Here is a 20,449-nt window from a genome sequence, read left to right on the forward strand (position 1 = left end):
ACCCACGAAGTCCATTGCTTTCAGCCATTTACAATGCCGATTTCAATTCAGATGTTTTGTGTGTTCCTTTGTCCAAAGTGTAAATGTATGAAGACCATGAAATCAGTTCTGTATGTTGAGACTTTCATGTTGACCAGCGCTTGGAGTCTCCTAAAGAGAGCTGCAATCAGCAGTGGAGCAACACAACCCTTGTTATCTTTGAACTCGAAATATCTTTTCAGTTTACTCATTCACATTTTTACATTTTTTTTTTTTTTTTGTAAAGCGCATTCCCTGCCAATGTTCCGTGAGAAGCGATTCCGAAGTAAGAAGAAAGTGAAGGAGGCAGACCGAAAAGATCCTGTCAAGTCGCACAGACCAGACCTTCCAGTCACTGGGCCAGGTAAGAGGTTCACTTTCTTTTGAAAGAAAACAGTTTCCCTTAGTGTACTATCCTGCCCGAAAAACTAATTGAGCCTACAATTCTGGTCAGCGATATCCGGGATCATTACAAGCATGCGCGACGTTAGTTCCCTTTGCGACATTCCTCATAGCGCGATGTTGAGGTCAGTCTGTGCGATGTTTTGATTGAATAAGAATGAGTTCCCGAAAATTGACTACTGTTTCTACAAGTGTTGCAACAAACGTTCCTTTTTCTGTCCTCGTCAAACAAATACTGAAAAACAATGTCAACATAAACAAGCAAAACTAAAGCAGCGGCAGCAATGACAACCTCGTTCCCAGGGTCTCTCATCTTACCGCCCCCTGGAGCGAGCGAGGAGAGGCGGTAAGATGAGAGACCCTGGGAACGAGGTTGCAGCAATGACAGGAGGAACAATTGCAACTACAGTAGTGATACGCAATTATGGAATCAAGGATGGTTAGCAAAGAACAGTCTGCCCAAATTATTGTAGATTTGAACTGTTCATCTCGCTTCCGTCCCGTATAAGGTGAAGCAGTTTAGAATGCTATTGTCTTTCGCGACATATACTTGCAGTGCTCAGTTTTTCAATGCGTGGAATAATAATTACAAAGATTAGCTGTCGGAATTCCGACTGCTCTCGACAATGAATCGGCGGCTGTCAATCAAACGGTCTGATGTGTGAAGTAAATCCCAAGGTGCAATAAGTTAACAAAAGCACTCTAATTTAAAGGCGGCCTGCGCTCTTCACAAAGACTTTTGTCAACAAAGTCGTGTGCAGCGACATTTTCACTTTTTTTGTTGACATGTCACACTCGGAATGGTTTGAGGGCGAGAGCAAAAAGTTCTCCCACAACAAATTCTTTTTCCAAAGCGTTGCCAAATGGAAAGAACGGTGCGCAAAAAACTTTCTTCTACTTTATCGTTGTCCTCTTTTACTTGACTGGTCAAAGCAGTTCATCAGACGTAGTCTTATACTCGATCGGTTTACGTAGTCTGTCGTTGATCGAGGACTTAAAAGACAACACAGTTCTTTTTCTATTCGAAAGATGAAGGGGAAAATAAATGACATTTCTGTTTGAAATTTCAGAGCCGAACAAAAAAGCAAAAAGCAAAGGCACGCAGCGCGTCTTACGCCTGAGCGAGCATTGTTGTCCATTGTTTGTGTGAGATAATTATTCAAAATTGGATCCGTTTTAATCGATCAAAACATTTAAAAGGCCCAGTTTGGAGTATTCAGTTAGAATCCTCTTTGGAGTAACAGGTCAAAGCGTGCGAGACACCAGCTCGGCTTTTACGCATCACTATTTGATGACGTTTATGATCGTAAATGAGGACCAGATGACATGCTGCACAGATGACATGCTGAAAATTCGTTTATTGCAACTCGCGCAAAGCGTTACTTTAAATACTATGGTTAAGTGATACATTTTATCACCTCTCAATTTCAATGCCTTATAGCGTCGGCGTGTGTCCTATTGTTTGTGGAGGCGGAGCTTGGCATATATTGATATTCTACCGGGAAATTCAAAAGAGTTTCGCTCTATTGTTCTTCTAGTCTCCGAGGCGAACGAAGGCTGAAAGATCGTTAGGAGTGTTCGAAAGTTGGACAGAACGACCACTTCGAAACATTATTCTCCGTTAAAACTTGGCATAAAGCTTCCTTTAACAACATAAATTCAAAGCCGTTAAGAAGGGCACTTTGAAGGAGTAAAATTCTTCCTCCAAATATTTCCTCATATAATGTTTTCCCTCAAATGGACCAAATTCAGGAAAAGAAAACGACTACATCTACTTTTCGTAACATTTCAAAAAATGTCTTCTTTATTCTATGAATGTCTCATCTACAAAAGCCGTATGATAACCACTACGAAACACAAGTATGAAGCGCGTAAACTCTAAACAAGTATGCGTAGTCGGCCATTTTCTGGTCATTTTCTTTATTGTTTGACCATCGGCAGCCTAAAAAAAAAAAGTTAAAATTAAATTTCGCGCGCACTCTACATTTAAGTTCCGGATGTGTCGCGGCATTCTGCGCGATAGTGGCTGTCAAAAACACTAGTGTTACTTCAGAACTCCTAAGATTTTTGCTTTTTAAACTTTTGTCACATCAGAAGAGATTAGAATAGTAGGGAAATCATAGTAATGAAGAAAATATTGATTTTAGTAACTTTCCTGAGTCAATGCGAGTCCTAGTTTTTCTTTACTGTATCGTGATAGCAGGAACTCAGTCACGTTATTTTAAGTTATTTTGGCCTCGTACAAAAATACCTTTAAATTGAAGGTAAACTGAAAATAAAAGTTTACTAAGATAGAAAAACACCAAAGAGATAATAAGAAACCTTAAAGGAACAAGGATAGTTAAGGATGGAGAAGACAAACACGGATTGCAAACGGCGAACTTGAAAAATTAGGGCTAAACTTTTCAAGTTGCGCAAACCGTGACATTGGTGTTGTGTTATTTGCAGGTCACGGTGGTAGAGTTACATCTGGTATGTCTCTGTCTGCTTATGTGGTGAAAAACTTGGCGCTAGAAATGAAAGACGACTCCCATCCTAGAGAGGCCATCCTTAAACACGCTAAGGTAAAATATATAAGGAAACATAATGTAAGGTGAAAAAAAAAATCGCGTGTACTGTACAGTTGAAGTTCTTTCTGCGATCGCTCTCGTAAGCGGCCATTTCCACCGCTGCGACGACCGTCACGACGCCCGGTTTATATTCTCAATAAAAAAAATATTAATTTGAAATTAATTGCGACCACCTTCAGAAGAAAAGAAAAGAAAATACACTACTGCATTAAGAAAATAGACTACTCCCACATAAATTTGTATACACAGATATGTTTTTATAATTACTAATTTCGCTTGCTTCGGGGCAATAGAATAGTCTATCGTCTGATGAGATCACTATGCGTGATGTATAGTGTATGAGGTAGAGTGTATGATGGAAGTTCTCGAAGTCGAGCAACTTTTCAACTTTTTCAATGCGGATTCCGATAAGCCAACGAGATTTTCTGTCTCTTTTCATTCTCAACCAGCTCCAGTGGGAACAGTTTTATCAGATCCCTGCGATAGTCGCTTACAGGAGCTTTGACTGTACGTCATAAAGCGTTTTGTCAATACCGAAAGAGTCTGAGATTCGCATAGGAAGAGAGGGGACAGGGCTTACAAACAAAGTGTTGTGGCATTGAAGAGGACATTGTATAAAGGCCAGGGTGGGTGTATATGATGCGCTAGGTGCGAGTTTGTGTCTATGTGGCCTGAACCGTTTTAACCTGGGAGAAGAAGCAAGAAAAGTTGTTTCTTCTTGTTCTCTGTTGTGGTTGTCACTGTGCATATGTTTGTCTCTGGTTTTGTACGAGTTTCTTCTTGTGTGAAACTGTGTGTATGTTCGTTAGCCTTATCCAGGCGTTTAGTGTTAGGGCAACGCGAGCAATTGCAGAAGGAAGATATTTTTTCCGTTTGTGTATACCTGTCTTACGTCTCCTTTCTTTACGCTTCTAGGCTGCAGCTGAAGGTCCTTACTGGGTATCGCCAGCATATGCACAGTAAGTTTTGTTTCCAACATTTTCATTAGTCTTTTCCTCGGGGGGAGGGGGGAGGGGGGAGGGCAAAAGTACGTATGTTTTAACGTACGTTTACTCCTTAGTTTTTGTTTCGATTGAGAAGATATATCAAACACTTGAGACAGTGTTTCATCGGCTATCCAAACACCTCGAATTTCGTCAAAAATACTCCGTTACGCGTAGTATTTTCAACTCTCTTCCCGGTGTTTGGATCTCTCGATGAAACATTGTCTCGCGTGTTTGATATATTGCCAAACAAACTAAAATTCTGTTGTTAATTGTCGATGATTTTCTCACAGCACTCAACCCAGAACTGTCTTCCACGAAGAAGAGGACGAGGAGGAAGATGAGGACGAATCTCAACGCAAAAAGATGAAAATATTGTAGCGTACCTGAAGAACACGAACAAAGAGATAGAGAGGAACTGGGACGGGATGAGCTGTGCTCGTGACGTCATCAAGTGGATCTTTATAGGGAGTCCTCGATTGTGGCAATTTCACAGGAGGTGGTTTTTGTAAAGCTCTCAGCTTCGGTCAAAGTCAATCGGTGGACTGCATCAGTTAAGAAAAACGCTTAATTTTGGAAAGAGTTTTTTTAACCAAACCTATCTTCCATGTTATAATACAAGTTTCCGTGTACATGAGGCTCCTCACTGTCTACTCCACTGAATAATCATTTAAACGGACAATGGGCTGACATTTATGAATAAATTCCATGTGTTGGAGTTAAAAGTTTTATTTCCTTTTGTGTTTTTAAGAAATTATTTCTTGTTTTTAAATTTGTCGTTGAACGTTGTTGGAAAGAGGAGAGCAATGACTATATAACTGTTGTCAAAGGGGTTAAAAGTTTCAGAGTTTTCTGTTGCGTGGAATACTGTCTGACGAACGAAGAAAGGTGACGTTCTGCCGTCCACGCTAATGAGTTTTCGTTTGAAAGCGCATACTTTTCAATGCGTTCTCGCCTGCCGTGCACACCGTTCTTCGTTTTCATCGAAAACGCCTTCATTCAGTTGAAAATGCTGTCCAGGGTGGAGACAGCAACTTCGTCCCCAGGGCCATCCCCTCGACGATTTTGAAAATGGCCCTAGTTTGAGAAGTGGAGAAGACCCCGGGAACGAGGTTTTGGCATGAACAGTGGAAACGGAGCCCTTGGCCAGCGTCATTCACAACTTGTGTGCATGCGCAACTTTTCTCACCGTATCAGTGTTTACAATTGTTTTAGTGTGGCCGCGCAGCTTCCTTCATGCGTTTTCAGGAGAAAAACGCGTTATAGCCTGCGTAGCTGGCGGTATCGTGGGCACGCGAAATAACGTTTTGTCGGCGGAGCCGCTAAAAGCGAGCGGCGAAGCCGCGAGGTCAATGGGGAGGAGGACTTTGAAATATCCCCCGCACGAAAACCATTGGTTTTTGAATAGTCCGCACACCAGTGTGCGGGAAAAACGGATTGATCGAGAGAAGTACACACGTCAATCAAATGTTAGATGATCCTTCATATATTTCTCCTGGAAATGCTTCATGGTCATCATAGATAGTAGAAGATACTCGTGTTCGCAACAGTGTTCCAGTTTTTTTCGACAGGCGTTTAGAATGATCGACTTCGTTTCATCGTGGAAAGAACAAGTCGAATCAATACGGCCATTCGGATTTACGATCATCAGTGGTCTGTTTACCACACAAATTTTCTACATTCAACTCTGCGGAGAAGTGTGGAACGCGAGGTGTGATTGTTTCCTGGTTGACATCCAAAGGCATGTTTTCTTTATTCGTTGCATTTGAAGGAGTCGATTCTGAGAAATTTAATGATTTCTTAGTGGTCGAACGGTCCTTGTATAAATTCTTTTTTGCTTGAGGACTCCTGTCCGGCGAAGACACAGACGACAGAAGAAGACGTTTAATGCTCACTTGCGTATCTTAAGGCGAAGAAGAGAGCGGAACCTCCACATTTCTTTCTAGAACGGAGCGAATGAACCGGACAAGTTCAACGGCGTTGAATATTTTCCTACCACAAGACTGACAAACTCGACTCGATAAAACACTAGATTCCACAATGTTCGGGCCAATTTCCGAGCAAAGTTCTGCTAATGTCTTGCCTTCACGCTTCGCGTGACCTGAAGATTTAAATAAATTTTCCGTGGAAATGTATTTGGTACTTTTCTTAAAGTTACCGAATTTTATCTTATTGACACCACACAATCTACATAAGTCGTTAGTGTTTTCCTCTTGGCTTTTTGTATCTCCCTTCGCCATGCATGCATCAACAACGAAGTGTAAGACGATCGCCTTCACGCCTATATTCCGCGCGAAAATAGTCGGTTCTAATTGGTTGGTTCAATTAATTGGAGTCAGTTGAGGTCAGTGAGGTGATAAAAGTGGACGGCATTCAAAAAAACCCAGTTCTCTGGTAGGCGCTATTTCTCGTAGTCTCCGCAGCCGTTTTTTGGGATGTCACGCAACGCTCCCCCAAAGAAACGGCTGCTCACATCCAAACAACATTCTTTTCCTTTTGTGTTTGTGGTTTGTTTGCGCTCTGTTGAACAGACCAATTACATAATAGCAAAGTGTGAATGATGTAAGTTTTCGCGCGAAAAGGCCTGCGGTGCGAACACGCGAGGGATTTCTGGCTTTTGTTTCACGCCGCACGTCACCAAAAATAGGCGGTGTTCGCGGGCTACCATCATGACAGACGAAAAGAAAAGATAAATGAAAGCCCTAAGTACAAGTGCTTCATGTGCTCGTCGCTATGTTCAGCTAATGAGAGAATATATATTTTCTGGAAATGTCAAATTGTAAGCGTCAATCAAGGGCTAAACGCTTCCTACAGATTGAAATGAGGAGGAAAGAGGACAAAGAGCGGCATTCAGAACTTGCTGTCAACAAATCGAGCGAAGCTACTTGATTTTCTGATTCCTTTATTAAATTAAAATAGATATCTTCCTTCTCGACAACAATTTTTTGAGTTGAAAGCTTCTAATAATTAGCTTGAACTTTGAAGAGTCTTCAGCTACATAGAAAGCTCGTTCAAGCGTCGCCGGTATTTTTCGGCGTCCATAAACAAAAGCCGGAAATCTGTATGTTCATTTGTGGCATCTCCCACGACGGGATACAAAGATAAAAAACGTTCTCTGATTGGACAAGTTTCAAAGGGCGAATTTGGCGCGAAAACGTTCTTGAAAATGGAACGGAAGCGGTGATTGGCTAATTTGTTGAAAGGAATGTTGTTCGGATGTGAGCAGCCGTTTCTTTGGGGGGAGCGTTGCGTGACATCCCAAAAAACGGCTGCGGAGGAGACTATATTTCTCGCGGCTTCGCCGCTCGCGATTAGCGACTTCGTCGCCAAAACTGTCTACGCCAAAACTTTATTCCGCGCGCCTACAACACTGCCAGCTACGCAGGCTAAACGCGTTATTGAAAACTAATTTCTTGCAGCATCAATAGCTCTCTTGGAATGTTATTTGATGATCGTAGTTGTTTTGACTGGAGCCTTGGACGCGGGAAATAAAAAGAAAGCACAGATGTATGTACATTACACGAACTCTCACGAACGCTTACGAATATCCTGCTCCTGGGGAGGGAGGGGCGGGATATACATGGGCTATATAGGTATGTGCGGAACGAACACTTGATGAAAAACTGCTCTTGGACAAGATTTCGCCGCCAAATGGCTCAGTCTCTCGCATTTGTTGTTCACACTTGCATTTGACATATTTATATGAAAATCAAATCATACATCAAATCATATCATCTATTTGATGATAAAATCAGTTTATTTAAATTTTTCTTTTGTTCAGTGCACAAGGAATAATTTGTGTGTGGCTTTTTCTCGCGCCAAAATGGCGAAAAATTTCCGCTCGTGCTCGCTGTTATTTTTTGTAGAACAAAAACAAACAATTACACTAATTCACCGTTCGTAATTAAATTTCCTTATTTTGAGAGGCATGGAACATCCGTTTGTCTCCTTGTCGTATTAGTGTCGTGGTTAGAGTTCAATAGTCGATGAATTATGATTAAAATAACTATTTTCAAAAGTAAAATATGCTTTGAAAGGAAAAATCGACCGTTTTTGGTCCTTCAAGGATACAAACCTTTTAAACAAATGTGGGCAGTGTGAAATTTTCCTTTTCCGCTTCTAGATGGAAAAGATGAGGGAGAAAGAAGAAAACTAAAAAGAAACCACCATGAAGCGATGTGCTTCCATAACGGAGAAAGAGGGTCTTATCACAGGTTAAAATTTCAATCGCCGTTTTTTTTTTTTTTTTTTTTTTTTTTTTTTGCCTTTTCGTAGATTTCGTGTGAACTACAGAAAGAAACAGGTTAAATATGCCTTACTGAAATTTATTTCAGGCCACATAGACACAGCCTCGTACCTAGGGCATCATAGACATCCTTTATATAATTCCTGTCCTCTTCAATTTTTAAGGCATGCATGTTAATGCGAGATCCATTAAGAAGAGGGATATTAGTTTTTAAAGAAAAGACACTATTTAGCCGTGGCCGGTAGTCAAAGGAATGATGTGAGTGTACATGGTTTCCTGACTAGTTTTCTGGTAGTCTGAACTGCAAGAGGAGAAGGTTCTACTGAGACAGCCAACGTCAGAGGAACAAATTTTTGTTGCTAAGCTTTTTCCGCGGTCATAATTTGTTACGACAACTCGACTGGCGCCGGCTTAGTATTGTTCCTGCCTATGGGCGAACAGACTTGTGGTTTCTTTGGCGGATACACTGCACAACGCGGATAACACAACACATCTGATTTTTGCCAAGAAATAAGGTTTCCGGAAGCGGAAGTCTATTGAGAGACGCTGTCACAGTGATATGTGTATCCCCGTGATATGTGTATCCCCGCACACATATCACTAGTGATATGTGTATCCCCTCCAAAATGGCGACCAGTGATATGTGTATACCCCACCCCCTTCCCCTCTACTTTAAAAAGCAATATCCTCCTTGAAAGCGCTCTCGTCGTCCGGTCGCTTACTGGACGAACGACTAACCCAAACAGGCTTAAAACACAAATCTCAATTTTTGTAGTTGAAAAAGTTTACGTATCTGCTGCTGGAATTGTGTTCTTGATCCTAACTGGTTTTCTGCGAGCAGGATATAATGAATTTAAAGTTGAACACCAAATGGATCTAGATATATTTCAATTTGAGTTTCACGGCACCGGATTTCTAGGACGATATTAATTGCGCGATGCATTCTCACCCCTCGAGTAACGCATATTCTCCACTGTTCATCGCCTTGTTTGCATCTGAATTATTCGTGGAGTGAAACACATATCACGGCTTCGACCCGATCGCCATAAAATGATTAGTGGCACTCGTGTATCCCCTGCACCCGCTTTTCAGTTCGACTTTTTGTAAGATATGTTAAGTCTCAAGCTGTATACATTGCTATACTGCGAATAGTGCTAGCACGTTTCATAATATTCGACGTTTATTCTTCGGCAGTTAGCCTAGATTACGGCTGTCTTCAGGGGATACACATATCACTGCGCCATGTAATAATTAGTGATATGTGTATCCCCTGCATGCGGTCGGCGACGGTGTACAACCGAGGTCAGTGAAACTCCAGAAATCCCAAGCTATGAATAAATGCCGGGTGTGAATATTTCTAGCAAGCCAGTTTTGAGAATGCAAATGTCATGGGCATTTTTCTTCTTGGGTAGAAAGCCAATATAACAGCTGTGTCCATGGGGATACACATATCACTAGTTCATGAAATAATCAATGATATGTGTATCCCTTATTATTAAATTCTCAACCTCGGATAATGCAATTTTAGCTTTCTGATTGGTTCACTGGATCTCGGTTACCAGCCATTATACCTGCGTTTGACCTTATATGGAAATGAAAGCGGCAAATGTCGCTCGGCATGAGCTTTTTCGCGTGAAGCAAAGTTTCGTCCACAAAAAAAATGGATGAAAAAAAGCACATTCGGTGAGCTATCTACACAGCAAATACAGGAAGTTATGGACAATGCCGACCCAGTATCAACAAAAAAGCCACAAAGCTCGAGATAAGATTATTTAACATTACGTATACGTTAAGTTTCCCTTAAAGTTGCAAAATTAAAATATGACCGGCGAGATTTTACGCATTCATGAAGATTATGTAACAAAAACAAATTTTACCTGAACAGAATGGCTTGCTAGTCCTGGTGGCACCAAATTTTCGAAACCGATATAAGAAATGTCAAAAGAAGAACTGAATGTTCAGTTGAAGTGTTTTTACTCGTCTGCGAGGAAGAAAGATGACACGTATTGCAAAAGTTCATTGGTTAAATCCATTAAAACCGCCAGTTGATCATTTCCTTCGCACGCCGCCGCACAACAAACCGTTTTCCATTATCTCTGACCAGGCAAATAAATTATTAGAGCATATGCATTTGTAAAAGGCCGCAGGAAAACAGGCATAATTGCCGGCGTAGTCCATAAGAAACCAGTTTCCAATGAGCAGATGAGGAAACTGTTCGACTAAGCAAGCTCGGATCGGCCGAGAGCAAGAACCCCGCACAGCTACAGAGGACGACCTAGTTTTATCTCAGTCTCTTTTTTGGGCGACGACGACGAGAGAATCAACGACAGCTAGCGCCAACAATTCTGTCCTTGCGAAAAACACCTCAAGGAGTTGAGTGTTTTGAGCTGAACCGAAATAAGCCCGGTTCTTTACCAGCCACGAAAAATCACCAGGGTGGCCTCGGAGATTCTGAAGATGAATCTGACGCTAAGATAGTTTCTGTCCTTGACTCTAAAACTGACCAACAATGAGCTCCACACATACAGCTCGAAATGCCAAGGCTTTCAAATCCTGAGAGAGATCTTGTCGAGGATAATTTTGGCACAACGTCTGTGTCACATGGCGATCAAAGTTTTCCGCAGCATTATTACAATGGCAATGTGCAAGTGCACAATTATTTGGCTCTTCTCCATGACTCGAACTTGAACGCTTTTCAAACTTTCTGGCCAAGGTTATATCTCCTTCATTTGATAGACGTTTCTTGAATTCTACTTGATTGCAATTTCATTCAGCAAATTCGTTTGCTTCGCTCTCAAATTTTTCATTCAACTAATTTTACAAACGGCGCGCATGTCATGTGATTTCCCACTTCTTGTTGTTTTTGTCACATCGACTTCCGGTCGTTTTGTAAAATTAAAACCCAATAAAAATTAAGCTATATTTCCAAGAATACAAACGCACCGAATTTAATAAAACAATTATTCCATTCGCGCTTGTTGGATATGAGATTGGTTATAGCCAACTCGGTCCTACGGGCCTCGTTGGCTATTTACCATCTCATATCCAACGCGCGCTCATGGAATAATTGTTAATTATCCCGTGCACGCGTGCACGCGTTTTTAGTGGAATTATCGAGTTTCAAACTTCAGTGAACCCAAGCCGTGTAAAAACGTCGGGTGCTAATATTGCCTGCAGTTTTGACAAGGTTGATGCGCTATATTATAACAGTTGTGTTTCTGGGGATACACATATCACTGCGCCATGAAATAATTAGTGATATGTGTATCCCCTGCACGCGATTTCAGTTTAGATATTTAGACATTCGAGTTGCAAACTGCGCAAACCTCAACCTGGGTATAAACGTCGTAGCGAGTAAGCAGCCAGCACGTTTCGGCAATAATTGGCCATTTTCTTCGATCAGGTAGATAGCCAATCTAACGGCTGTGTTTAGGGGATACACACTGAGATCACTGCGCCATGGAAATAATTAGTGATATGCGTATCCGCTGTTCGAAGTTTTAGTCAGATATACAATCGAGTCGGTTGGAACTCAACCAAACTCAAGAAATCCTAATCTGCTCCGTTGGGCGCGAATTCATTTCTGGTTTCTTCTACTCTTTACGGCGCTCGTCGGAACTTCGCAACCGAGTCGCCATTTTGTTCGTTGAATGCCTAGGCGCGTATCAGTGTTTTGTGTATCCCCACGGGGGATACACATATCACTAGTGATATGTGTGCGGGGATACACATATCACGGGGATACACATATCACTGTGACAGTTGTCGCCTCAGTCAAACAATACTGCCAAGGCATTGTGGGATTAATAAATATGCGGAAATATGGAGTCGGTTGTGGGAGGATGCATGAATTGTCGTAGTTTTGGTTAGGTTTATAAGCTTTATTATACCTCAAGACCTGCCCTGAAGTCATTCTTGCCAAGACCAAATATGCCTCCAGGACTACGGCGCAATTTCTGGGACAATTATGGACCAGCTTCGTTGGTAAATGTGGACTGTTTTCTGCCAACTGGAGTGGTTATTCAACTGCAAGTTCGCATCGAAGCACCTCTGGGAGAGATCAAGAATCGACTGTGGAGAGAAGCCAGCAGTTATCCCTTGTTTAATTTGCTCAAAGATGCAGCAGCCTACGTGTTTGTGTGCGTGAATCAGAAAGGAAAACAGGAGGAACTCTTGGACGAATCGCGCCAGTTGATCGATGTGCGTCCTTTTAGACCGTTGTTGAAACTGATCCACAGAAAAGGTGACAACGAAGAGAAACTATTCAATTCTCACATCGGCAACCTGATCGGGAAGAGCTTGCATGAATTCGATCAAATGCAGAACAACGAAGTGGACGATTTCCGTCGAAAGTATCGCCAGTTTGCGGAGAAAATTGCCAGCGAGCGACGTCAGCTCGATTGGATAGGACGGGCGATGTATGCTTACCCTCCCGAGATCGAAACCACTGAACCCCCTTCGCATATTGAAGACAATCTAATGGAAAACAGGCGTTTCTTGGTCAATGTGGCCATCAAGAACAATCGAGCTTCAATAAAAGACATGCACGCTTTCAACGTTCCTGCAGATGCGTTTCCAGAAGAGCTCTTGGTGTTGGTGTTGAAGAAGCGAAGTGCTATTATGGGTGTTTTGGACCTGGATAAACCCGCGGATTACGTATTGAAAATTGTTGGACAAGAAAGGTTTTTGTTGGGAAATTATTCACTATTGCAGTACACGGTATGTAGCTAATTTAGACGTGCTTAAAGAGAATAATTAATTGAGTTTTCATTAGTTTACCTGTAGAACGGTTTGTTTACAGTGTATACAATGGTGCGAGATACTAATGTAACAGTCTCGAACGCGCTACGAAGCTTCAGCTTTCAGTTTAAACGGAAATTCTTTGACATTATTGTTTTTATCGGTCATAAAAAGTGGCTAAAATAACTGTTGTCCCAAGGGAAGGGCAAGACCAAGTAGTTTATATGCCTGACTTTCGTAATGGTAAATGTTAATTGTCCTGAGTTACATGTACAGTGCAACCCCGTTAATACGACCACCTTCGGGCCATGGAAAATTGGTCGCATTAACGGAGTGGTCGTATTAAACGGGTTTTTAAATAAGAAAAGGAATGACTGAGCTTTTTTGAGACAAGAATAAAGTGGCCGTAAAAACGAGGTGGTCATATTAACGGGGTGGTAGTAAGGCGGGGTTCTACTATAATACCCCAGGGGCAATTACTAGTAAAGCCAGTGATGTTTAAGAAATAGAAAACATGTAGCATGTTTCTATTGAGTTATAGAAACACGAGTGGAAGTTTGGGAGAACGAGAAATGCTGTGGGAACACGAGCCGCGGGCGAGTGTTTCCACAGCTTTTTCGAGTTCTCCAAAACTTTCAAGAGTGTTTCTATAACTCGATAGAAACATGGAGAACATGTTTTCTATTTCTTTTCGTCGACAGCTCGTGCTAGTTCTGTGTTTCTATCGAGTTATAGAAACACGATTTTCAAATAATCAGCACATGTTTTTTCTTAGGACTGTTTTCTAAGTGCATTATATTTCAGGGAAATTACATGTATGACAAGATGCTCATTTTATGACAATCCCTCACGGAAACCATTCAGTATAACTTACAAATAAGACTGGGGTGTAACAATCTTGTTAATGACATTGTACAGTGTAGATGGTTTGCCCTCCTAAAGAATTGAGGTCATTTCACCCAGAAGACAGTTAGTGGTCAGTGGATTACAGTCAAACCAAGTGAAGCGTACCCCTCAAGATTTCATTAATGAATTGATTAATTGAATATTGAACTCAGTAGTCATTTCAAGAATGTGATAATCAATTGGTTATTTGAATATTGAACTCGCTAGTCATTTCAAAAATCAATATTGAATTGATTTTTTGGAACATTAAAACCATTAGCTGTATTTTTGGAATGGCTAGTGGGTTCAATTTTCCAGTAATCAATTTATTATTGCATTCTTGAAACAACTAGCAGGTTCAATATTCAAACAAGAAGATCTGTTAGATCTTATAAGCGCACTTTTAAAATTTAACTGTTTGCTTAGCACTACAGTACGATGGCCCAGAAGGTTCACAGTTCAGTTGTGAATTTTCACAGTTCAGTTGTGATTTTTCACAGTTCAGTTGTGAATTTTCACAGTTCAGTTGTGAATTTTCACAGTTCAGTTGTGATTTTTGAAACAGTTCAGTTGTGATTTTTCACAGTTCAGTTGTGATTTTTGAAACAGTTCAGTTGTGATTTTTCACAGTTCAGTTGTGATTTTTCACAGTTCAGTTGTGATTTTTGAAACAGTTCAGTTGTGATTTTTCACAGTTCAGTTGTGATTTTTTGAAACAGTTCAGTTGTGATTTTTGAAAAACGTTCAGTTGTGATTCTCCGTACAGTTCAATTCTGACCTTTTGGAACAAAAGCTCCGCCCTTGGCACTTCATTCATCATATCCGGGCTTCTACGTCTAGAAAAGGCGGGAGTTTTCGAACTTAGCATAACAGCCATCTTTGAGACGTGGTTATATTTAACGGTGCTCTAGAAGAAGTTACAAAATGCCGCTACCAGTTTATTCACCATGTATGAATGTGAATGGTGTTTTAGAGGATGACCAGTTGGAATTGATATCGAGCTATTTTAAACAGGGATACAGCAACTTGGAAATGTTGGAATTTTTAAAACTTCACGGAATAACGATAAGTATATCAACGCTGAAAAGACGACTTCGAACCTTAGGCTTGTCAAGACGTCCCGCGAATATGCCTCTTGATGAGCTAAAGGGGATCATAGAGAGAGAGCTCGGTGGCAGTGGCTGCTTCGTAGGCTACCGCAGGATATGGGCCAGACTGAGAAGGAAAGGATATATGGTAAAGAGAATAACAGTCATGAAACTTTTAAGAGAGCTGGATCCAGAGGGAGTCGAGAGCAGAAAAAGGAAGAGACTTCGCCGAAGAATATACCATGCAAAAGGGCCCAACTTTGTCTGGCACATCGATGGCTATGACAAACTGAAACCTTATGGATTCTGTGTGCATGGAGCCATCGATGGATTTTCAAGGAGGCTAATTTGGCTCGAGGTTGGTCCCACAAATAACAACCCTGAAGTTATCACTAAATTTTACCTTGATGCTGTAAAACAAATCGGTGGTTTACCGAGAAAAGTGAGATCAGACGACGGAACTGAGAACAGCATGGTTGCTGCAGTACATACATTTCTGAGGTCGAGCCACAGTGACGAGGATGCAGGTCTTGGGTGTTTTCTCACTGGCAGGTCCACAGCAAATCAGAGGATTGAAGCCTATTGGTCACATCTAGCTAAGGATGGTCCTGGTTGGTGGATTAATTTTTTTAAAGATCTGCTGACTTGGGTCTATTTATCGACTCAGATCCAGTTCATGTTGACTGCATTCGATTTTGCTTCATGTCTATTCTAAGAAATGAGCTACATCAAGTTGCGGAATTGTGGAATCAACACAGAATATCGTCAAGCAAATTTGGAAACAGCAGTGGTCCTCGGGGACGACCTGATTGCATGTTTTTTCTACCTCACCTTTACAATACAGATGACTATACAACGGATGTAGACGAAGATGACCTTCAGGAGTTCTATGATCACTCCACAATGTGCCCGCCTGACTACAGTGAGGATTTCAAGGAATTTGCTCTGACTATTATGAATGAACATGACTTTCCAGAGCCACACGATGTTAGCTCTGCTCTTGATCTCTATATGAGACTCCTCAAAGAGGTGGAAAAGTTAACATAATTTTTCTCAAAGCATATCCTTCGAACGTGTTCTTCCACAGTTTTGTAACCAAAAGCACGAGCTATTGCCATATTTCAAATTGCACCTGTATGTATGAACATTGATTTTCATTACCCCACCCTCTCACTGACAATGTAGAGTCTTTAATGGGATATCTCAGAAGGGAAGACAAGGCAACATCAAAAATTGTCTTCCATCTTACGCTGCAGGGATGGTATTTGATACACTTTTTTAAACTGAGACCTAGATGTGTTTAGTGTCGTGGTTTTCACAAAAACAAGAAGAAAACCAATACTAGTAAAATAATCTTCTAGCAGTTTGCCTGGTCTTTAAGCAGCCAACCTGTAATAAGCACTGGGGGGAAATGAGGACACAAATTCTATATAATAATAACCATTTATTTAGCAAATGACAAGTGTGTTTTTGTCTACATGTAAGCCACTCTAAATGTTAAGAACCAGAAACGCTAAATACGTACATAACTGGGTTGGTGTGTGAACTGGAATTGACAAACGCTAGAACTCAAACACTTATTATGTCAACAACTTAAAGTAAACTTTGACAATTAATTAAACAAATTGTCTGGGATCTTAACAAAATGTTGAGTGCATGCTACTTTCCCTAGCCTGAAATCTCAGCATTTTAAAATTTTTCTTGCACAGTCACCTCCTCCCAAGACCTCTTATGGTCTACCCTGAAATCAGAACTTCATACCTAAAATACAACAGACTAACACAACATTCTGCCCAGCTTGAAAACACGGCTGACACAGACCTCTGGTTCTGAGGCTGCCTTAGTTAAAACTACAACAGTACATAGTTGAGAACACACAAAAATAATGGAGATTTTAGGTCATTTCAGACACCAATTTTGTGCATTCCAATTAAATAGCCTGTTATTTACAGGGCATGATTCAACCCTTCGACAGTTAGTTTGTGACAGAAAAACATCGATCAAAAACCTAGGCCAGTAGAGTTTCTTTCATATAATATCCATTTCCCAGTTGTCCCGATTAAGAATGTTCATGAAGTCTTCCCTTAATTCCACAAAGTTAGCATATGTGGATGGAATTTCCAAAAGGGGTCCACAGGTGTGGGCAATGGGTCTTACACTCAAGCCCTCGCACTTAATGAAAGTAACTTCTATCTTCTTGTCAATCATAATATCCATAGCTGTTGTAAATCGCAAAAATTGTAGGAGTTTTGGCATCTCCAGACCTCTTACAAATCGCTGCAAAAATTTAAATGCATCTCTCTCTCCTTCACTTTGTGGATTTGAGGTGAGACAAGATAGCACCTTTTTCGTTGTAGCTTTAAGACTATCATAGAAGCCCTCAACGGCTGAAATAGTTTGGAACTGGGGATACTGCTTCAACTGCTGTACAAAAGGTTGCAAAGATGAAATCATGAGATGTGGTTTCTGAACTAGTTCCTGCTTGGAAATTTCAAGAATGACTTGGCTAAGGTTTTCAATGGTAACCACCCTTCTACACTTGAACCTTTCAAGAAAATCAGTAAATTCATCTTCATCATCTGGAAGCTGATTCTTCCTCATAATATCTACAATGAACTCTTCCTCTACTGGGGATAGGTATTTTGTAAATGAATCAACAAACATGGAATCTGGAACTTGGTTGCCAAAGAGGCAGTAGCATAAAAAAGCTTTTGACAAAAAGGTGGGAAAATAGGAGACAGACACAAACCCTTTAACTAAAATTCTCCCCACAGCCTCCCACTCCTCAACAAAGTGGTCATGTCTAACAAAGGGAACCCTTTCTCTCTCTCCTATGGTCATGGAGATGGAAAATTCACTCCAGAATAAAGTGTACACTTCACAAATTACCCCAACACCCACACCTTGTTCAAACTCTCCCTTTTCATTAATCACTTTAAAATCAATATTACAGTTCATTACATTTGGGTCTTTAAAATGTTTAATCAATTCAGTTCTTATGCATGATCTGTGAACTGTGAGAACTCTCTCTGGAAGATCTCTTGATGAAGAGGGACATGGAGAATCCTGCTCTACAGAGCCTTCATCACGACTACAATTCTCTTCATTTGTAAGCCTTGGGTAACTGGTTTCATCAGCCACATTGCTATGCGATCCTTCTGCCTCGATTTCAGCCACACCATTTGAAAGAAGTGCTACCCGCCTAGATCTTATTTCATCCATAGTTAGTAAAACTGGGTTTTCTGGTGTTTCTGGGGTTTCTGTAGTACATGAATTCCCCCCATCAGCGATCCTAGAAAACTCATATTCTCTGTTCTGCTCACATCGAATGCATTCTTCACCTTCCAAATACGTACAGCTACATACTGAACAAACAACGCACTTACCAGCACCTGATGCTACCTGCGAAGTATTCAGGTTGACTGACCGTTCAAAATTTTCCTCCTCTGCTTCAAGTTGTGGAAAGAATGTGTCTTGGTGCTGTGATCTTAGATAGAGGTAAGTTGTCGACGGATAGAGACCATTTTCCTTTAAATAACTTTCAATAGTTCCTTCACCAGGAAATCGAATAATGGCCGTTTGGGTTGTGTCGCAGATATCTAGGAGCATGTCGTCAACAGAGCCAGCGAAAGCACTTTTCCCGTCAGGGAAAAACAAAGTAGTGGCTTTTTGCTTAAGTTCTTCAACTGTGGGAGGTTCCGACGCAGTATAAGCAACGAACCGGTTTCCGCCACCGTTCTTCTGACGAACTGGAACAAAAACTTCTGACTTCTTGTCGTAATGAATCCAGCGAACTTGGATTCGATGTTCTTTATCGGTCTTTCTTTTCTTCCCTCTTGACTGACCTCTGATGCGGTCGAGCAATCCAGACAGTCGGCTTACTGTTCGTTGGTTTGGTTCACTGGTCGCTGCTTTAGAACTCGTAGAGGCAGATTCACCCTGACGTCTTATTTCCTCTCGGACAGTCTGCCTTATTATAGCATCCATCGTTTAAAAACGCCAAGCACTGCAAAACACAAACTAGAGGACAACTTTGCCGCCTTCCAAAATGGCGGGAGAAAAACACTCGCCTGTCTCAGTTCCCGTATGTTAAGTTCCAGTCTTTTTCGTCCAACCGAAAAATCACAACTGAACTGTGAAAAATCACAACTGAACTGTTTCAAAATCACAACTGAACTGTGAAAAATCACAACTGAACTGTTTCAAAAATCACAACTGAACTGTGAAAAATCACAACTGAACTGTGAAAAATCACAACTGAACTGTTTCAAAAATCACAACTGAACTGTGAAAAATCACAACTGAACTGTTTCAAAAATCACAACTGAACTGTGAAAAATCACAACTGAACTGTTTCAAAAATCACAACTGAACTGTGAAAAATCACAACTGAACTGTGAAAAATCACAACTGAACTGTTTCAAAAATCACAACTGAACTGTGAAAATTCACAACTGAACTGTGAGCCTTCTGGGCCATCGTACTACAGTCACAATGCAGTGCACATTCCAAAGCAGTCCTTGATGATTCTTTTGTTACTGTAGACATCACATCACTTGATCAACACAAACTCTACTATTGCACCATCAGTCGTAGCCGTTGTTAAATCTCGGATGATGTAATGGTCTTAATCTGGAACTTGCTTCGGGATATGTATGGGCAGGAATGATATGAACGATGTGATAATAACACTATTAACAACAGCTTTCTTTCTTAAGAGTCATGATTAAATTTAATTGGTGTTTTCTACGAGTAAAGGGCTAGTAAAGTAGTCACACGAGTCACATAATTCAAGACTTCCATTATCCACGGCTATCTTTAGTGCGGTGGTTATTTCCCTTCCAATGACATAAACCTTGCACATTCTGACATATTCTTTGCTTGGCTTGCAAATATTTAATTTTCCCTCTGGTCACCGAACTTGCTCCTATGAAACAGCCAAAGAATTTATTTCATTTGCCTAAAACCACAAGAAATAATCGCAAAATTGCAAATAAATTAATGACTGTTGCTTCTGGCGAAATAAACTTGTAAAGTAACCACGATCTTATTTGTCACGTAGCGAAAGTGACAGCTGCAACCTCAGCGCATTCCATGGCTGACGTAATACCTTCTTTACATGTATTTATTGTTCCCTTTGAGTCCAACGCTTCAATAAAATCAAAAGGAAATATATTTTACCCACAACAAAGAAAAAAATATCCGTAAAATTGTCCATGTATTAATGTTTTAACAGCTTTTGGTGAATAAACATCACACATTGTGTGACTCAAAATTTGGCCCAGAGGGAGCTTGAGTCTGTTCACCGACAAAAAAAAAAAAAGATAAACCAAGGGTAGAACATGAACCACGCTCGGCCCATGGCCACGCGGTTAATAATCAATTCATTAATGTAATCTTGAGGGGTATGCTTCACTTGGTTTGACTGTGAAGAATGAGGAATAATAATGACACAGCTATGTTTGGACTTTTAATCTGGATGAACTGACTTGTAGTCCACAAGCAGATGATTTGTCA

At 40.8% G+C, this 20,449-nt stretch overlaps 2 protein-coding genes and 1 pseudogene across 3 annotated transcripts in view; all 3 read left to right on the plus strand.

The window, feature by feature from the left end:
• Positions 1-20,449, plus strand: part of LOC145481786 (WD repeat-containing protein 70-like) — a 112,074-nt gene that overhangs the window by 20,321 nt on the left and 71,304 nt on the right. The window contains exons 21-24 of one of the 2 annotated variants that reach the window (XM_081460320.1): positions 266-382; positions 2,869-2,984; positions 3,906-3,949; positions 4,267-4,809. The exons of the other annotated variant lie outside the window; for it this stretch is intronic. Of the exons in view, the coding sequence (XP_081316446.1) occupies positions 266-382; positions 2,869-2,984; positions 3,906-3,949; positions 4,267-4,354 (365 nt within the window). The 3' untranslated portion in view covers positions 4,355-4,809. Of the gene's footprint in view, positions 1-265; positions 383-2,868; positions 2,985-3,905; positions 3,950-4,266; positions 4,810-20,449 lie in introns of those variants that run through there. 2 annotated transcript variants of the gene reach the window in all.
• Positions 11,869-20,449, plus strand: part of LOC145481773 (phosphatidylinositol 4,5-bisphosphate 3-kinase catalytic subunit beta isoform-like) — a 30,112-nt gene continuing 21,531 nt past the window's right edge. Inside the window, exon 1 of the mRNA XM_081460307.1 lies at positions 11,869-12,938. Within this exon, the coding sequence (XP_081316433.1) occupies positions 12,150-12,938 (789 nt within the window). The 5' untranslated portion in view covers positions 11,869-12,149. The remainder of the gene's footprint in view (positions 12,939-20,449) is intronic.
• Positions 14,900-15,985, plus strand: LOC145481776 (uncharacterized; annotated as a pseudogene).

This window comes from Orbicella franksi, chromosome 3 (assembly GCF_964199315.1).
Source record: "Orbicella franksi chromosome 3, jaOrbFran1.1, whole genome shotgun sequence".
Lineage (NCBI taxonomy): Eukaryota > Metazoa > Cnidaria > Anthozoa > Scleractinia > Merulinidae > Orbicella > Orbicella franksi.